Consider the following 17678-nt stretch of genomic DNA (forward strand, 5'->3'; position numbering starts at 1 on the left):
GCAGGACGCACTCCATTCCTGGACTTAGACCTAGTTTCCGCCAATGTTACTACGGACTACGGAGATGAGAGGCAATTCAGCCAGACCCGAAGAGCAGGTTGGGCTGGCTGGGATGGGTTCAACGCAGAGAGGAAAAAGGGTGGCGCGGCTGACAAAAAGCGCAAATGGTTTCACTGCGCCTCAAGAACTAGAACAAAGCTATTTGCTGTGGATAGGAATCGTATAATCGCTGTGATCGGTAAAATTAATATAACAAAATAACGGTGTTTCTTTTTATTTTTTTGTTTATGAACAGAAAATACTGGAATTTAGTCTATGTAATGGATTTTACTTTGTAACGTTGGGCTCCACATCTCCGACCCCCCTAAAGTCCGGCCCCTAAAAATATCTACTCAGCCACATCAACCCTTTGTTTTATTTTATAAATATCTAGACGAATTTTTCACTTTAGAACTTGATTTTTGAAGATTCTTGCTCCAAACTTTCCAATGAAACAGTACACTGAAAATCAGCTTCTTGCTGCCATTTCTGACATAAGAAATGGCAAATCAGTTCACAAAACCTCGCAAAAATGGGGTATTCCTCGGAGTACCCTTCACGATCGTTTAAAGGGGGCCCAGTCAATTCAACAAGCGAAAAGATTTTGTCAAAGGCTTTCACAGGAGCAGGAAACCTATTTGGCAGATTGGGTACTTGCGCAGGCCGCGTTAGGCCTTCCGCCAACGCATCAAGAACTACGCTATTTTGCGGAACGAATTCTTCAGGCCGCCGGAGAAAGAAAAAGCCTTGGGAAACATTGGGTTAGCCGTTTTATAGCCCGATATCCAATTTTGAAAACCCAAAGACCCCGGCGAATAGAAAATGCCCGGGTTAATGGGGCTACAACCGAGGTAATTAAATCTTGGTGGTCCTATTTGAAAAATCCCGTTGTCGATACTATAAAACCGGCCAACCGTTGGAATATGGACGAAACAGGTATAATGGAAGGCAAAGGATCTAATGGCCTGGTGTTAGGGCGTAATAAAATCCGGCCATTACAGCGAAAAGAGCCTGGAACGCGGGGTTGGACGAGCATAATCGAATGTGTATCAGCTACGGGGGCTGTTATACCTCCCCTCGTTATATTTAAGGGGAAAAACGTACAGCAACAATGGTTTCCAGCTGATTTAAGTCCTTTCGATACCTGGCAATTTCATGCAACCGAAAACGGGTGGACAAATAATGAAACAGGTATCGAATGGTTAAAAAAGGTGTTTATTCCGTATACCCAACCTTTAACCCCTGAAAAGCGGTTATTAGTTCTGGATGGCCATGGATCACATATAACGGACGAATTTATGCTTCTTTGCTTGCAAAACAATATTCAACTCCTATATTTACCCCCTCATTCGTCACACGTTCTTCAACCGTTGGATTTATCGGTTTTTGGGCCGTTAAAGGAAGCTTATCGACGTCACCTGGGATTTGTAAACCAGTTTTGCTGTTCAACGGTTGTTGGGAAACGAAACTTTCTACTTTGCTATCGAAAAGCCAGATCAAAAGCATTTATAGCAAAAACCATTCAATCTGGTTGGCGTACGACGGGGTTATGGCCGGTGAACTTGGCAAAACCACTTTTAAACCCTTTTTTATTAGAAAATAGCAACGCCAACGTCGAAAAAGGTAAAAATAACGGCTTCCAAAGGGATAAAACACCGGAAAATCCAACCCAAAAAATTAACGACCAGTCTTTACTTATTTGGAAAACCCCTAAAACGACCCGAGATATTCGACTTCAACTACAGGAAATTTCCCGGTCCGAAAAAAGTAACGCCACTTCACGGCTTTTGTTTGCAAAAGTCCAAAAAAGCTTCGAAACCAAGGATATCTTATTGGCTGAAGCTCAGCAAAAAATCAGTTTGTTAAAAGCAAAATTGGAGGCGGTACGGCCGGTCAAAAGGAAAAGGGTGATTCCGGATCCCAACGAGCTTTTGGTCAGCAAAAAAAACGTTTATGAAGCACAGGAAAATAATAGGGACTGTTTAGAAGCTTTGAACGATGGAGAAGAGGTTAGCGAACCGGGAGAGCCTGACAATGATTGTATTATTGTGCGTTGATAGGTTTACATTTAAATCGGTTTATAAAAGGGGTATTTCGTCGTTACATTTTTCAAGGGGGCCGGACTTTAGGGGGGTCGGAGATGTGGAGCCCAACGTTATCTACTATATCGTTATTCGAAATTTAAAACATAAAAACGGCAAACATATTCTATATTTAATTTGTTTTACAATTATAAGTACTGTAAACATGGAGACTATACCACTAAACACGGCTGCTCGGTTTTATATATACACGGCGACCTTTGAGCATTGATCGTGGATAATGCACCACCAGAGGCCGGGATGGTTGAAAGGGTGCACTTTTGAATTTACCACTCGCCCTACCACCGGTGCCATCCCCTTCAAGACTGCTTGTTCGGGAAAACGGGGCTGTAACTATTGATGGGCTTACTGTGAGTCTTGCCTGAACCAAGGCCTTGCCAAACAGTCCGATATCGTTCAGCCATTGGACTTCCGATCCCGACGCTGTAATATTGATAGACATCTCCAAAGTTCCAGGAGGTATCCCAAAAGATGATGTTTTATCGCGCTTGTATCCTCTGATAAATATTCTATTTGTGTTTCCTTTCTTTCATTCCCATTCTAGCTTTCCGGGCCCCTCAGAAAGCATGCATACTTTGTGCAATAATGGAAAAAGAAGAGTTGGCTAGACTTCACGACAGATGGAAAAGCTTGCCTTCATCCCATTCGGCAGTTTGCCAAGAGGAGAGAATGCATCCGGACTGCATACAAGCAGCTGTTATTAGCCAAATATCAGAGGGATACGGGTGCTGAAATCGATCGTAATGCTTGGGAGTTTGTGCAGGCTGTAACCCTTCCACTGTCAGCCAGGTGCCTGGATGATAGGAGTCCCGGGGGAAAAACTGCCCACACTTTATCGACAAAAGACCAAGAAAAGGAAGTTCACGGTCGTACCCGCCGACCTGGAAATGATAAAAGCTACAAATAGCAATCGATCAAGTGGGAGCATCCTAATCAATCTTCGATTCCGCTGCAAATCGCATTTTTGACTCCAGGCTTGAACAAATTCTCGAGTGGCATTGTAGTATTCTGCTAATGAGGAGAGAAGTCACACGCTAAAGATAAATACAACGCTAGCAAGAAAGTGCCGGAACCCCGAACACAGAGACAAGGAAAAGAAGCTGTACACGAGTAGAGAGAAACCTCCCATGGTGGTCCCCATGGGGATCAGATATACATGGCCTGATGATCACCCTGTTCATTTTGGCCGGTGAAGCGTTCAATCTCCATCAGGCTCTCGCGCGTAACCGACGGCCTCGTCCTCTCGAGCGCCTTTTTAAAGTGCTCCAACGTTATGACCCTCTTCTGGGACCCCCCGGCGGCGTCTTCTTCTCCCTCGCCATCCTTCTTCCTCCTCTCGGCCATGAGCTCCTTGTGTGCAACCATCGCGGCCTGCACGCACAGCGTCCGGATGTCGGACCCCGAGAAGCCCTTGGTCATCCGGTCGCTCGCCACCTCCTCCAGGTCCAGCGCCGCGTCGAGCTTCTCGTCCTTGAGATAGATGTCCAAGATGGCCCGGCGGCCGGCAGCCGTGGGCATGCCAATGTGCAACGAGTGGGGCAGCCGGCGGCACACGGCGTCGTCGATGTCGCCAGGGCGGTTGGTAGCCACCATGAGGAAGGGGGCCTTCTTGCGGCTGACCAGCCCGTCCATCTCCATCAGGAACTGGCTCATGGCCTTGCGCTGCCAGTCGTGGTCCAGGCCGCTGCGCTTGCCAAAGACCGAGTCGCCCTCGTCCAGGAAAATGACGCACGGCGCAAGCTTGACGCCGAGGGAGAATAGGGCCTTGATTCGCTTCTCGGTCTCGCCGACCCACATGTTTTGGATATCTGCCGGCGTTGCCACGATTAGATTTGTGCCGGCAGACGCGGCCACAACACGTGCCAAATGTGTCTTGCCAGTGCCTGGAGGACCGTAGAGGATAGCGCCATTAACTGCTTCCTTGGCGAGAATTCCATAGGGCTTGGTTTGACGAAGGTCGAGAAGTTGTTTTAGACTGTCGATGAGGCTCTGATCCATGTGAATGTCTTGGGCATCCGAAGATACGGCGTCTGTTGAGGGAACAAGACTTGTTAGCAAGATTCGCCGGTACATATAATCTCAATCAAACTTGCCCTCAAGGCTGCATTTGAGTGGCAAGGGCTCCTTCAACTTACCAGTGTCCACCACACACTCAAAGTACTCCTTCTCTGCGTCGGAGCAGCTTGCAGTGATGCTCTCCAGGAGTGGCTTAACCTTGGACTTTTTGGTAGGGCCACCAACTTGAACCGCACATTCTTCGCTGTCGCCCTCTTCGTTGACATATTCATCGTCGTCCGCATCGTTCATCTTGTCAAAGATTGCTTTGTTCCTCATCACCCGCTGCATGACGTCAAAGATATCGGAGGGAGCCACGGCACCGGTCTTGACAGCCCGTGCCGAAACCTGCCTGACGACGCGTTCGGACAACTTATCATCCCAATTCGCGAGCATCTGTCTGCGCTCCTCGTCTTCAACCTCGTTGACAACCTGTTCACCCGACGGCGGACCAGAAGGGTATAGAGCAGCAGTGCTCACCGATGGGTGATGGTCCAACGTGACGCGCACCGAACGGCGCAACACTCGCCACTTGTTTTTGGGCTTTGCCCGCGCGCTGTTTTGCTTCAGAGCCTCAGCGGCACGGCGTGTATTGCGCGGGGCGAGGTTGACAATGCAGCTCTCATAAATCTCGAGCCCATCCCAGACTTTGCTGATGCCGTCGGTGGGTTTGTTGTCTGCAGTGCTGTTGGAAACCGCTGTCCCGATGAGAATAATGGGGCGCCCTTCATCTCGTCGAGCATCATTAATGCCGTTTGCCAGGCGCTGAAGCGGGGTCATTTTACCCAGGCAATCGACACCACGGAAGACAATAATGAGGGGTCTGTGTTTCGTCGAAGATTTCGCATCCTTTGCAGGCTCTGATGAATTGGCGCCATTCTCTGTCTGGACCTGGCCGTTTGGTGATTTCGCTTCGGAGTTTTGTGTTTGGGCCTTGTTGTTGTTAGACGTCGCGTCTGGTGTCGATGCGCGCGCGAATGCTTCGGCGATGGCCGCTTGCAGGATCAAGGTCGCCGAGTCAAATGCGTCCTTGACTCCCTTCTGTAATATTTCTACAGCCACTGCGTTTGCCTCCAGGGGCTGCTTAACTCCATTGGCGACTGAACTTGCTTCAGGCGTTTTGGCAGGGGTGCTATTCGCCGTTGATGCATTCCCATTCGATCCCCCAGATTTTGACATGGACTCTCTCTTGGCCTCCGCCGCATTTAGGATGCATGTAACTCCTTTCTTGGATTTCTCCTCCGGAGTGCTGTATCCGAAAAATGCGCCTACAAGACGGGTGATGCTCGTCAGCTCCATGGGCGACACATTTCGAACCTCGTCTGAGTCCTTCCAGAAATGGTGACATAGGTCCTCAAGATCCTCGAGATCGATTGTGATCATATCTGCCTTGGTATCTCGTCCCAGCTGATGCATGACCTCGTCGAGGAACCCGAGTGAGCCGTCTTTTGGGGATTGGAAAAGAAATGTCGACGTCGTCACCCAGTCCCTTGGAGGGACGACCTTTGTGCCGTCCGCTTTTTCCTTGATCGTGAGAGGTTGTAACGGTGTGGTTATCAGATCGAGTGCCTCCTCATACAGCTCTCGATGCAGTTGGAAAGTTGGCTTGGCTGGTTGAGATGGGCTGTGGTCCGGCTTTGCCTCCGATGTTGGCACCTGGCTGGCTTCGGCCTCTCCCTCCCCGGTCTTATGAGCGCACGTGCAAGTATTCTCCTGCGGCTGGATGCCTTTGGAGTTTTTGGGGGGTTCAACAGCAGTGGCCTGGTCAGATGCAGCGTCATTAGATGTGCTGATGGTTTTCTGGTCACCATCGCTGCTCGCATTGTTTGCAATTGTTTGCTTGACCTTAGTGTCATCTTTCGTAGGTGGCTTGATTCCTACCAATTCGAGAGAGGATGGCTGCTTGATCAAATCTTCATAAAACACAACGTTGTTACCCAAGAACCACTCTGGCAGCTTCAAATCGGCTACTGGCTCGGTTGGCTTTGCTTCCTCGGTAGTAGCAGGCTCCGTTTTCGTGGCTTCTTCTGCCTTTGGTGTCTCCGTGGTGGTTGCCTCAGCAGTTGTTGGCGTCACATCCTCGGAGGTTTCGGTGGACTCTTTCACGACCGCTGGCTGCTCGGCAGTTCCGGCAGCAGTTGGCTTGTCAGAACTTTGGTCCTGTTCCGAAGTTTTGGATGTGCCATCTGAAGCAGTCTCGCCCGTCTTGGATGGATCCTCCTCGAGTATCTCGTTTGTAATGCCGACTCCTTCTGTTGGGATTTGGGCAGCGGGCTTGGACTGGTCGACCGGTTTCGTCTGACCCCCACCCGATAAAGTGCCATCCCCCTCCGAAGCCTTTGGGCTCTCCTTGGCCACTTCTTCAGCGACTGCAACTGCCGCCTCTTTGGCGGAAGCTTCCTGGGGTCCTGGGGTTTGACTCTCGGGGGTTTGATCTGCAGCTGGAGCAATCTGAATTGAGGTTGCTGAAGACTTGACAGATGCTGCCTGTTCATCGGCCTTTTCCTTCTTTGCACAGCAGTCACATTGTGTTTGGGGAGAAGGACCTTCTATGGAAGCCTCTGCATTCTTTGGATCGGGCTTGGCAATAGCTTCGTCGTCGCTAGCCTTTGAGGTGCCAGCTGTCGGCGCCCGAAAGACTTCACTAGGTCGACCATCGTCCTCGGGCACCAGCACTGGGGGATCAGGCACCGCAGCATTTTTGGGCGTTGATTCCAACCGCAGCGGGCCGTCATTTGTCGTAGCATCCTGGTTTGTTGATGAAGCCAATACAGAGCCGGCAATGAGGCATAATAGAGAAATGAGGTTGGCTTGATTCTGGGCGAGCGCTGTCGCTTGTTCCTGAGATGTTGCCTGATTGCGGGGCTGAGCCGCGAGCGACCTCTCCATGACTGCTGGATCAAACCAGAGCTTCTTGATCGTTGTCGAGGGAGTAGCGACAAACGAGTTGGCAGGCCGTGGGCTCTCAGGGGAACTAGGCTCGGGCGTTAAATCGCCGTTGGTTAATGTGCAACTGCTGACCTCGGACGCCATTTATCACCAAGATCGCGGGGAACGAGGAGAGCACACGTAAGAAATGCCAGTGATTGTTCAATTCAGGTAAAATCACGAGATCAGCGGGGGATCACGAAGTCTGGGAACAGATGTAACGATGGGGGGAAATTGACGAAAAGTAAAGATGAAACCAAAATGTTGATAAAATGTTGAATAAAAACCACCAAATACACGACGCATAAACTTGCGAGGGCGTTGTGCGAAGAATGTCAATTTATAAAACAAGCCGGTTCAAACTCCTGTACAATCCCCAGTCATCTCCAAAATCGACCAGCCGCTTCGTTCTGGTCGGGAAAGGTAAGGCCAAAAAGTGACGGCGCTTGCTGTCAGGCGACACAAAATGGCCAAGCGCCGGCCTGCCCCAGGCGGAGCCCCCTTTGCTGCCTGGAACCAGCGTAGCGTGGCAATGGCAGCATGGACAGGCCAAGAACCAGGTAAGGCTGTGGCGGAGAGCCTGCAGGTCTGTAGGATGAGGGAATGAGTCAAAATGCGCGCAGAGGAGCCGCCCTCAGCTCCATTTGCTAGTTATGGTTGCAGTAGCTGCTGTCAAGGGCGATGGATGGTTAATTTTGCTTTTGCTTTCTTTTCAACAGGGCGAAGGAAAAACAGGAACAAAAATGCACTGCCGCAACGCGAATCCGTTGGCTGTCGCAGTGCGGCCTCACCCCGCGTCCATGCAATCAATCAAGAAACCCGTTCCCTCCCGGGGTTCTAATGCAAGTCGAATGGCTAGGCGAAAAAAGGCAGCTTCAGGGAGGTCGAATGCACTTTGTTTATTGATCAGAAACGCATGTGGTATCACAGATGTGAGGCGGTCTTATCTCTATGGTAATGGTGAACTCTGTGTTCGTGATGCTGTCGTATTGGTGACTTTTCCGAGCATAGCGTTCTTCTACTCTCTTCTTCTTGTTTCTTCGTTTGGATTTCTTTTTCCTTTGTCAATACGAAAGGATTTTGGACGGATTCGTTTTCGTCTCATACAGCAAAGCAAACCGGCATGGGAAGTCACAGCCCACCAGCTGGCCGAACCCCGCAAATCCCAAGCCTGAGGCAACCAAGGCAGAATCAAGACAATTGAGGGTTGGTCGTCAACGTCTGGTGGTACGAATGTGGGGTCCAGCAAACGAGTAACCAAGGCCAAGCGTGATCAATGCCTTGTCGCAATAGTAAGCAGCCTGCGTCCACTGCAAATCTACTGGCGGTTCATGGTAAACTTTAATGGCCCAAAACGTGTCACAATATCCACGGACTCTTCCATCATCACTACGATCATGGAGTCAAGTGCAACGTAAAAATTCCTCTTACACATTTGTGTCGAGCCTCCACAGCTTCCGAAACCTATTGTCCGGATCATATCTCGTCTTCAATTCCCTCAGGCGCTTGGCGTTCCCTCCAAACCCGGCCTCGGCGCTGAGCTGCTCCTCGGCGTAGTTCACGTAGTGGCCCACCCCGCCGTGTCCCACCATGTCAGCCTTGAACCCCGCCGTGGCGATGCTGGCGGACAGTTCTCGCTTAAACGCCCGCATCTCGTCGTCTTGCGACGCGTCGCTGCTGCTGTTGCAAACCACCATCCCAACGTTGTAGTACCGGCCACGGTTTCCCGTCGCGGTCGCGCTGCCCGGCACAGACGCCGTCTTGTCGAAGGGGATAAGCTCCCATGCGATTATGCTATCACGTGCATCAACCCTCCCGTCTGACTTTCGCAGCATCTCGTCAACCCAATCAAATAGCTTGTTCGCGGCGCCACACAGCACTTGTGCGGTCAGATGCGGGAGGACGTTAGTTCCGCCCTGCCGCATCATCGACCCGTATGTCAAAAACTCGTCCAGAACCCTATTCATCTCTGCGTACGGCAGCTGCTTGGCAGTGCTGGTGTGCGGGCGCAGGCTCAGCAGCGGCTTGAAGATTTCACCCTCTGCCTTTTCCGCTGTGCCGTTGTAAAAGCAGCAAACCGTCGTGACCTTGGCCCGCACTGTGCTCTTCGAGTCTTTCGAGGTCGCGTATGTAGACGTGACCATGAGGCATTGATCCTCGTCCCCCTTGTTGATCATCTCGTTGACGACCGCGGTGACCTCCGCCAGCCGCTCGTGCGGGAACTCGAGCAGCCCGCCCCAGACGTCACCTTGCGGGTACAGGCGCGAGGTGAACCTGGTCGCGACGCCGAAGCTGTGGCCTGCCCCGCGCATGGCCCAGAACAAATCCGGTTCGGATGCGGCGTTGGCCGTCACGATCCTCCCGTCGCCCAGGACAACCTCCACCTCGAGCAGGTTGTCGATACAGAGGCCGTACCGCCCGCTCAGCCACCCGAACCCGCCGCCCAGGATCAAGCCTCCAACCCCGGTGTGTGATATGGTCCCGCCTGGCGTGGCCATCCCGTACTCCGAGGTCGCCGCGTCGACCTGCCGCCACAGGCACCCGCCGCCGAAGGTGACGGTCCTCGCTTGCGCGTCGACCGAGATGGCTTGCATTAGGCGCAGGTGGATGAGCATGCCGTCCGGGCCGATGGACGACGAGCCGCTCGTGGCGTGTCCGCCGCAGCACACCGTGAACGGGATCGAGTGCCCGTTGGCGTAGACTATGGCCCCGCTAACCTCCCTGGCTGTCGTGGGGAACACCACTATACCCTATGTGCCGCGGTTTAGTTCTTTGGAGAGCGCAAGGTTTGGTGTGGTAGACGACAGGTTGTATGATCATGAACTTGACTCACTGCCTGCTTGACAGCGAGTGCACTCCACCGCCGTATGGCATCCTCATAGCCCGGATCGCCCGGGATTGCAACGCCGCCCGTCACAATTCTCTTCAGTGCACCGAGGTGCAAGGACCCAAAGTCCACAACTGCTCCTTGTTCTCGAAGCTCCATGAGAAGGAGGTTTTCTTAAACGAGTGTATATCCCTGGCTAGACGTGCACGCAAATGCTTTTCATTTCGTGTCAACACACATGTTGGACGACTATTTGAGTTATACTTTCGGTAAAAAAATTTCTAGAGCACCGCTGGCGAAGCGTGGTCGATCTATACAGTGTCTGTCTCTATGATTAGAGACTATCAACGAGGCAAGTTCAGAATATATTGCGCGGAGTTTGTTAGACTACTACCCACCGCTACTACCAAGACCGCTATTTTGACAGATCAACTCCGACCCGCGCTCTTGCGCATAGGTGCAGCAGTTGTTCGGATTCTAAAGACATAACGATAGCCACTTTCGTCACTCTCCTATGACAACATTGTTCGAGCCGAGCAGCCAATAGGAAACCGCTCTGTGCAGATGGAGCCCTAGCCCTCCAATCTGGTACACCGCATTTCGGAATATGGGCGGGAATAACGATTTACCGTATAAAAGATAGTGGTTCCCAGTCACCCGGTTCTTTTTCACCCAGATTGACTAAAGATGATCGTCGCGTCAGCCCTGCAGCAGCCAGCGCAATGCAAGTACCCCGAATAGGCACGAGGACCAAGTTTACATACCCTGCATAACTCCGAAGTTTCTCGTCCGATGCTAGAAAGCAAAAATACTGCATGCCAACGTGTGCCAAGACAAGCATGACCCCATTTGTCTACCTCTTTTAGGTATGCAGTGAGTAAAATAGTGCAGCGTTACGTACATGCCAATAGTCGTATAGGGAAGCTATGTAAAGACCCGCGGAAATATTAGACTTTTCTGTTATTTTAGTTAGGTTACTCTGCCGATAATAAGAAACATATTAGAAGAGGTGCTCTCGACTCTACGGCGTTGATACAGTATACGTCTTGGGAAGTCCCATGAGCGGGTGCCAAGACACCCACCCGTACATTAGGCGAGTTACCCTTCTCCCCTGCCTGCTTCATACTGATGAACCCTTCCGTCTTTGCAAAAGACAATGATAACCCCACTTTCTCTGCATGTGATCCGGTATAAAGGACAGCTGAGGGACCCAGAGCGCCCGGGCGAGGAAGCTCGTATTCGCTGCATCCAAGAATGGGATACATTGTACGACCTCCCAGCTGTCTTTGTCCGCTATGAAGTCCGGTTCGTTAGGTGGTAGGGGTTCGCTGCTCAGCGGGTATTGCGTATCCACGAGAAAGGCGCATGTGTTGATGTCCACGTACTTTCCCATGTCCTCCTCGTTGCGGTCGTTCATACCGCTGGGCGTAAGCCATGTACCCCCAAAAATGCCAAAGCCTGTTCTCGCTTCGGAGAACTCCCCAGGGAGGAGGCCGCGGAACTCTGAGCGAATGAACTTAGCACGCATTTTGCGGGGAAGGAAGAATGAAGAGGGAAATCGGTACCACTCCTTGCCGAAACAGACAGAGTCACCCGAGCCGCCTAGGCCTTGTTCTCCCAAAACGCCGGTCCCCAGAGGCTTGTACAGGGAAAGAGGTGCCGAGTACGCGGTGTAAACCCCATAGACCCGAGCCAGGGACACGTCAAAAGCAAGCAGGACCGCAATAGACAGAACAGCCAACTTGAGTTTTCCTGGGATCATGCCAATCAGAGTTTTGGGATTGGCGTTGCCCAAGGCAGTAACGATGATGTGGAATGCAACGGCTGCGTTGAGTGCCAAGAAAGGATAAGCCGGGTACATGAAGCGCTCCTCTTTGTGTGGTTGCGCCGTAAAGATACCGAGCCACATGTAGAAAGGCGTCAAGAACACGGTGGTACGCCAACCTGACCTGAGTTCATGGCCAGACGGCACGATGAGGTTCCGCATAAGGAACAAAGGCATTGATAGCATAGCCAGCACAAACCAAATGTTGAAGTTGAGCGCGAGGTTCTTGAAGTAGAATGTCCACGGCTCAGTTCCATACAGGTTTGGTCCCCCACTCGAGGAGAAGACGTTGTACTTGACGATGTTCCAGGAAATGACTTCCATCTTGCGATAGAAAAATGTGTTGATGCATGTGTCAAAAACCTTGATGTGCAACAGTCCTTGTTAGCGTCCGTCAGAAAAAACGAGGACCCATCAAACACGGCGAGGGAATCTCAACACAACTTCCGGACTTACCACGAGGAGCAAAGCAGCCACGACGCCCCTGCCAACGCGGACAAAGCAATCAAACCTGCGCTCACCGTCGCCAAACAATGGCAAGAGACCCTCCTCGGCAAGGAATGGCGCACAAAGCGCAGCGGCAAAAGGCCAACCAATGACTCCAGCTACTGCAAACCAGAAGATGCCATGAGAAGTCTTTAGACCACCTCTCCAGTGTATGAAGGCAGCCGCACCGAGCATGCATGCGTACATGGCAAAGGACGACGGTAGGTATGCGGCACTAGCATGGAAGTTTCCAGGGCTTGCAACCAGTACCATTACGAACCACGTCCCGGTGCGCGGGGATATTGTTAGGCTGATTGATCGGTATAGGAGCGTCTGTGCAAGGGCGCAGATAAAGCCCAACACATATCGAACAAAGTAAAATTCCGAGACCTGTACGGTTGAAACAGCGTTCAGCACGGGAGCAAGACTAAGCTTTGTCAGGTCTTAAATATATGAAAGTTTGGGCGAGCGGACCTTTGTTGACTGAGGCAGTATGCGACGGATGTTGGCTACGATGGCGTGTAACGAGACATAAAGCCAACTGCGGATGGAGTACTCGGGTGAGTACTCCCAAGTTTGCAATCCATAGCCATGAGTGAGGTAATGCGTTGGCTCCCAATAGTTGAAGGTTTCATCGCAGTCCTGGATCGGAGCGAAGACGGCGGCTATGAGGTTTGCTGCGAGGAAAAAGTAGAAGGCGGTGATGGGTTGGAGAACGAAGGGGCTTGGTGGGGTCCTGAAGATGATGTCAGTGCTGGTCTAGCTAGGACCGACTCGACTCGACAACCGAATGTTGACTAAAGATTTGATGGTAACCACTGACTTTTTCCTTGCATGGGCTGCCTCGGGATGAACAAATTCCCGCTGCCGTGAGGCGTCCGTCGGAGGCATCGTGGTGGCTGCTGCAGAAGTTTGGTGCCTTTCTGTCAAGATTTGGAAGCTCGATTTTGTTGAGCGCGCAGAATTCAAAGCCAACTGTCAACTGGAGCTTTCAATTCAGTTCAGCGTCTCGAACCTGCAGATACGCTAACCGCTTTGGAATTAGCGCTCAAAGGAATCCGGGGTATCGTTATCTTATCGCGGCGATAATGAAGAAAAAAAGTTCTATCAAAAGTTTGGATTGTCGGAAGACCCCACCAATTGCCTCGAATTGCAAGCCATATTCGTCTACTTTCTGACCTGCCTGTCTAACTACCTCTCCGCGCCAGCTCAGAAGTTCTAGTCCTATGTGCCTAGATTGTTTGCTACTTACACTAATCATATCTGATCACGTCTTCAAAGACGGGCACCATCCATTATGTCGGGCGGCTTCGTAATACCAGGGCTCGGCGAAGCAAAACCCAATGAAACGCTTCCAGTCGCCAGCTTCGCTTCCGAGGCGTTCCCTAAGACAGGCTCCGAAACAGAACAGCTTTCTGCCACAAATCAAGCGGGAGATGATAAGCCAGCTACTGAAGATGCCATGAATGTGGATTCATCTCAGCCTCCCGAGCCCACCCACGCCGCCGGCACAAGCACCTCTGCGGCCCTTGAGGTCAACGAGGATTCGATGGACGTCGACAACAGCACACAGGGCGCAGCTGCTATCCAGGCCCCAGCAGTAGCACACGAATTTCAAAGCGACCAGTCTCACCTAGCGACAGCCGCACCAGTTGCCGATAAGAATACAACTCAGACAACCGCCAACCCGCGGGCTGAAGAGGCCAACGATAGCATCCAAGACTCAGCACACGTGACAGACGCTCTCGACGCAGCGCTGCTCGCAATGTCCCAGCCCAAGCCGGAGGATCTGGGACCGACTACGGAAGCAATAGTACAAGCCCAAGCGCCCATAACAACCACCGAGCCAGTTGCGCAAGAGGGTGCTGCGGCGGAGTGGGAAGCAGATTCATCTCCATATGAGTCTTCTAGCGACTCTAGCAGCTCAGACGACTCCTCAGATGACGACTCGGAGTCCGGTGCTATGGGTCTGGAGGAAACAGTCCGCATGCTCATGGCGAATGGCGACGACTCGGACGCCGACAGTGATGCCGGCGGTGACGGCAAGAACGGCGGCAAGGGCCGCCAGGTGCGGTCTAAGAACGAACAGCCTGACTGGGTCCCTCCAAAGCCTGAGGTCACTATAACCGAAGATATGGAGATTTTGCCTTTGGGCTCTATATTGAGGATTGTTGGCAACACGGTGTTGATTCAATCTGGAGATGACGGCGAGGAACGAGTCTTGGACATTGAGACCGCAGTCTGCCGTGCCGATAGGTCAATCATTGCGGCTATTGCCGATGTCATCGGTTCCGTGCTTCGTCCTATGTATATCCTTCGATTTGCAACATCTGAGGATGTAGAAAAGGAAGGTCTCACCACGGATATGCCTGTGTTCTACTCCCCTCAACACGCACAGGTGGTCCTGACAAGAGCCTTACGCCAGCAAAAAGGATATGACGCTAGCAACCTACATGACGAGGAGATTCCTATGGAGGATCAGGAGTTCTCTGATGATGAACAGGAGCAGGCGCACAAGCGGCAGCAAAAGATGAAGAAGAAGAACAACCGCGGTGGTGCTCGGGGTGGCCGTGGAGGCGCGCAGAGCCGAGAAATGGGCTCTGGTCATCATGGTCCATCAAGCGGGGCGGCAGCGAGCGCCGACGTCGGGCTGAACTATGACGACGATGATGACGGTCCCTACAAGCCTCTCTCCAGGCCGGCGAACTTTGGTATGGGTGCTCCCTCATCGTCTGAAGGAGCTACTGGTAACGATCGTGGCGGAGAACGAGACAACTTCCGTGATCGTGGTCGAGGGCGCGGTCGTGGACGAGGCGGCTTCAGAGGTGGACGTGGAGGAAACGGCGGAGGATACTCGAACGGCTACTCAAAACAACAGCAGGACCGTTATCCAAACTATGATCAACAGCAGCAACAAGCCCCCCAGTCGCAACCTGCAGCTCCTTACCAGTGGATGCCACCTCCACCACCGATGACGTTCAATGCTGGGTCGCAACATGCTCAACAAGGAGGCGCCGCCATGCCGTTCGCATTTCCCCCTTTCCCTCCGCCGGCGCACCAGTTTGGCGGAAACCCTCCACCAGCACCACCCATGGGACAGCATGCTCCGCCTGTTGCGCCTCCTGTTGGCCAACCTCAAGCAAATTGGCAAGCGATGGCAGCGTTGTATGCCAACCCGGCGTTCCAGCAAGCCCTTAGACAAGCGCAGCAACAACAACCGCCACAAGGCCAGCCAGGTTGGGGTCAAGGCCCGGGTGCCCCCCGGTGATGTCGCATTTCACGAAGACAAGTGCTTGACTTTGGAAGAAAAAAAAAAGCACAGGACAGATGGCGCAACGGAAGTTGTACATACATTTCTTGTTAGAATTATACCCCGAAAGTTTTCAGCTTCTAGAACCAAGACCTGTTCTAGTTCGCCGTGATGAAATTCTAGTCCCGCGCCATCCCTTCTCGTATCACCCTACACAAGACACTAAACATTAAACTTCCGATGCTTTGACCAGGCAGGCAAGTTCGTATAATTTTGTTTCTCGTCACGCGTTTTTTGTCTGGGCCTACGCAACGCGATCTCCGACTCGGCCTTACAAATTGTTCGCGTCTTGAGTTAAATTTTACGTGGGGATATCCCGGTGTGAGCCGTATTCTAGGGATCGGCGGACAAACCCCTTGGCCCGTCCTTGCGCGACCGGTTGACGATGATTGCAACGGTTAAGCGATGAGCTTTTTCCATCGTCATTGTGGTCCACGGGCGGCCTACTTTCGCTTGGGGGGAACCCCATGAGAACCAAGATGCCGAGGATGGAAACTCCTCATTGGGCAAATTTCTCGATCAATGTAATGTGTATGGGGCCCCTAGAATAGGCGAGTAGGCATCATATCCTCAGAATAGCATCTTTCGGTACCGTAAAAAGTCAATCGGCGCTTTTTTTTTTGTTTTTTTTTTCTTACGGGAGTTGCCATTCTCTTGATGTCACTTCGGTGCTTTTTTTTTACAGGGCTTGGCGTTGGCTTCGTAGTATGCTTTTGCGGGATTTCCCACAGGAGCAAGGGCGGGGAGTGCTAATGACGATCGGCAAGCACACCACCACGCCCAGGTATTTGGCGTGTTTCAGAAGCACAAACAAGGGCGTCAGTGTGGCCATCACAATGGTAGTCACTCAAAATTCGACTGGAGGTTGGGATGACTTCGATGGTAGCCGTAATATTTACCAAACCCGTGACGATCACCTACTGTATTTGCCTGGTTATCAGGAAATCATTGGGGATGAAACGAAACAAACCTGCGCTGTATTTTGTTTCCCCACCTGACTCGGTAGTTGGGTCAATTATGTTCGATTTTCACCATCTTATATCAAATCTTTATTTGACTTTGTCTTGCATATTATTTGCATTGAAAATCCCAAAGTCAAGGCCAGTGAGGTTCTCATTCGTATGCATGCTCTAATTGTCTTTCTTACGTGACCACAAATACGACAAAAAAAAAAGTGATGCCGAGTCTCTCACCAGTAAGCAATATCTGACGGCTTGACAGGCCTGGAAGTCCCAGGTATTAAGTCATCATGCACCAAAAACAACGTTGATGGTTCATCCCTTTATTCCTATCTTAGGCCGTCATCCCATGTGGGAAAGAGTCGGTACGAACTAATTTCGCTTGTTCGGCGATGCGCGTCTGACCCCGCAAGTCCAGAAGGCCGGCCAATTGAAAATGAGATGTCCCTGGTTGCCCCGCTATTTCGGTCGGCCAAAAATACGCCAGGGATCGAAAGACCCAGCAAGGATACAAGGAGGTTCCCAGCCAATCCAGGCACTCGGTAAGGAAATCCACATGACAACATGCAGCTAGGGAGCCGCGAGCCTTTGTCGCGCCGTTCCTCTGTTTCGTAGTCTTCGACAATCGGTTGGATAATTCCCAATGGTGCTGCCCTGCCGGCAACGGTAACAAAGTTTTCGCGCGGGTGACGAAATCCAATTAATTGCCTACACCGATTTTTCAACGACTCAGACGGGAAGCTTAATTGACAGCAGTTTTCTTTTATCGGGCAGTGATTGACTGATGACGGGAGACTTTGCCGGCGCTTCCACGTTCTGACTGCAGCGAGTGGGTTGCATTATCCCTCGTTCCTGCGTTGGCGGTCAAGTGAGTGAGTGTCAAAAATTTTTGGCAGTCCTGCGAACGCACCGCAACACGTACGCCTTTGCCCTTCGAGCACACATGAACCCTGTCTTTGTTGACTGGTCCTTGACTGGCAAGGGGGAAACTTGCCAGGAGGAGCCGTCAACCGTGCCCTGGAGAAAAGCAACGTTGAGTGTCCCCACCATTCCAAAGATCGGCAACTGTTTTCGTTCAGGGTCACACCCCAGTAAAAGAACCCCGGCTAGGTCCATTGAGGACAATGCACAGGGCAATGCCCAAGGC

The 17678-nt window shown here is 51.7% G+C and overlaps 4 protein-coding genes across 4 annotated transcripts; 1 reads left to right on the forward strand and 3 right to left on the reverse strand.

Annotated features, from left to right (window-relative positions):
• Window positions 1-3160: 3160 nt before the first annotated feature.
• Window positions 3161-7555, reverse strand: MGG_10118 (ATPase family AAA domain-containing protein 1). Its single transcript, XM_003717342.1, has 2 exons — window positions 4277-7555; window positions 3161-4171 (listed from the first exon to the last, which is right to left on the reverse strand). Exons 1-2 carry the CDS (start codon window positions 7227-7229, stop codon window positions 3288-3290), a joined length of 3837 nt encoding a protein of 1278 aa, XP_003717390.1. The 5' UTR covers window positions 7230-7555; the 3' UTR covers window positions 3161-3287.
• Window positions 7556-7666: 111 nt separating this feature from the next.
• Window positions 7667-10398, reverse strand: MGG_13573 (uncharacterized protein). The gene is made up of 3 exons (XM_003717343.1): window positions 10350-10398; window positions 9958-10273; window positions 7667-9874 (listed from the first exon to the last, which is right to left on the reverse strand). The coding sequence occupies exons 2-3, from the start codon at window positions 10108-10110 to the stop codon at window positions 8552-8554; spliced, it is 1476 nt and encodes a 491-aa protein (XP_003717391.1). The 5' UTR covers window positions 10111-10273; window positions 10350-10398; the 3' UTR covers window positions 7667-8551.
• Window positions 10399-10820: 422 nt separating this feature from the next.
• On the reverse strand, window positions 10821-13219 carry MGG_14835 (mannosyl transferase). Its single transcript, XM_003717344.1, has 4 exons — window positions 13086-13219; window positions 12737-12998; window positions 12233-12652; window positions 10821-12139 (listed from the first exon to the last, which is right to left on the reverse strand). The coding sequence occupies exons 1-4, from the start codon at window positions 13151-13153 to the stop codon at window positions 11072-11074; spliced, it is 1818 nt and encodes a 605-aa protein (XP_003717392.1). The 5' UTR covers window positions 13154-13219; the 3' UTR covers window positions 10821-11071.
• A 187-nt stretch (window positions 13220-13406) lies between these two features.
• On the forward strand, window positions 13407-15693 carry MGG_10116 (uncharacterized protein). The gene has a single exon (XM_003717345.1). It carries the CDS (start codon window positions 13560-13562, stop codon window positions 15528-15530), a length of 1971 nt encoding a protein of 656 aa, XP_003717393.1. The 5' UTR covers window positions 13407-13559; the 3' UTR covers window positions 15531-15693.
• Window positions 15694-17678: the final 1985 nt, after the last annotated feature.

This window comes from Pyricularia oryzae, chromosome 4 (genome assembly GCF_000002495.2).
Source record: "Pyricularia oryzae 70-15 chromosome 4, whole genome shotgun sequence".
Classification (NCBI taxonomy): Eukaryota; Fungi; Ascomycota; class Sordariomycetes; order Magnaporthales; family Pyriculariaceae; genus Pyricularia; species Pyricularia oryzae.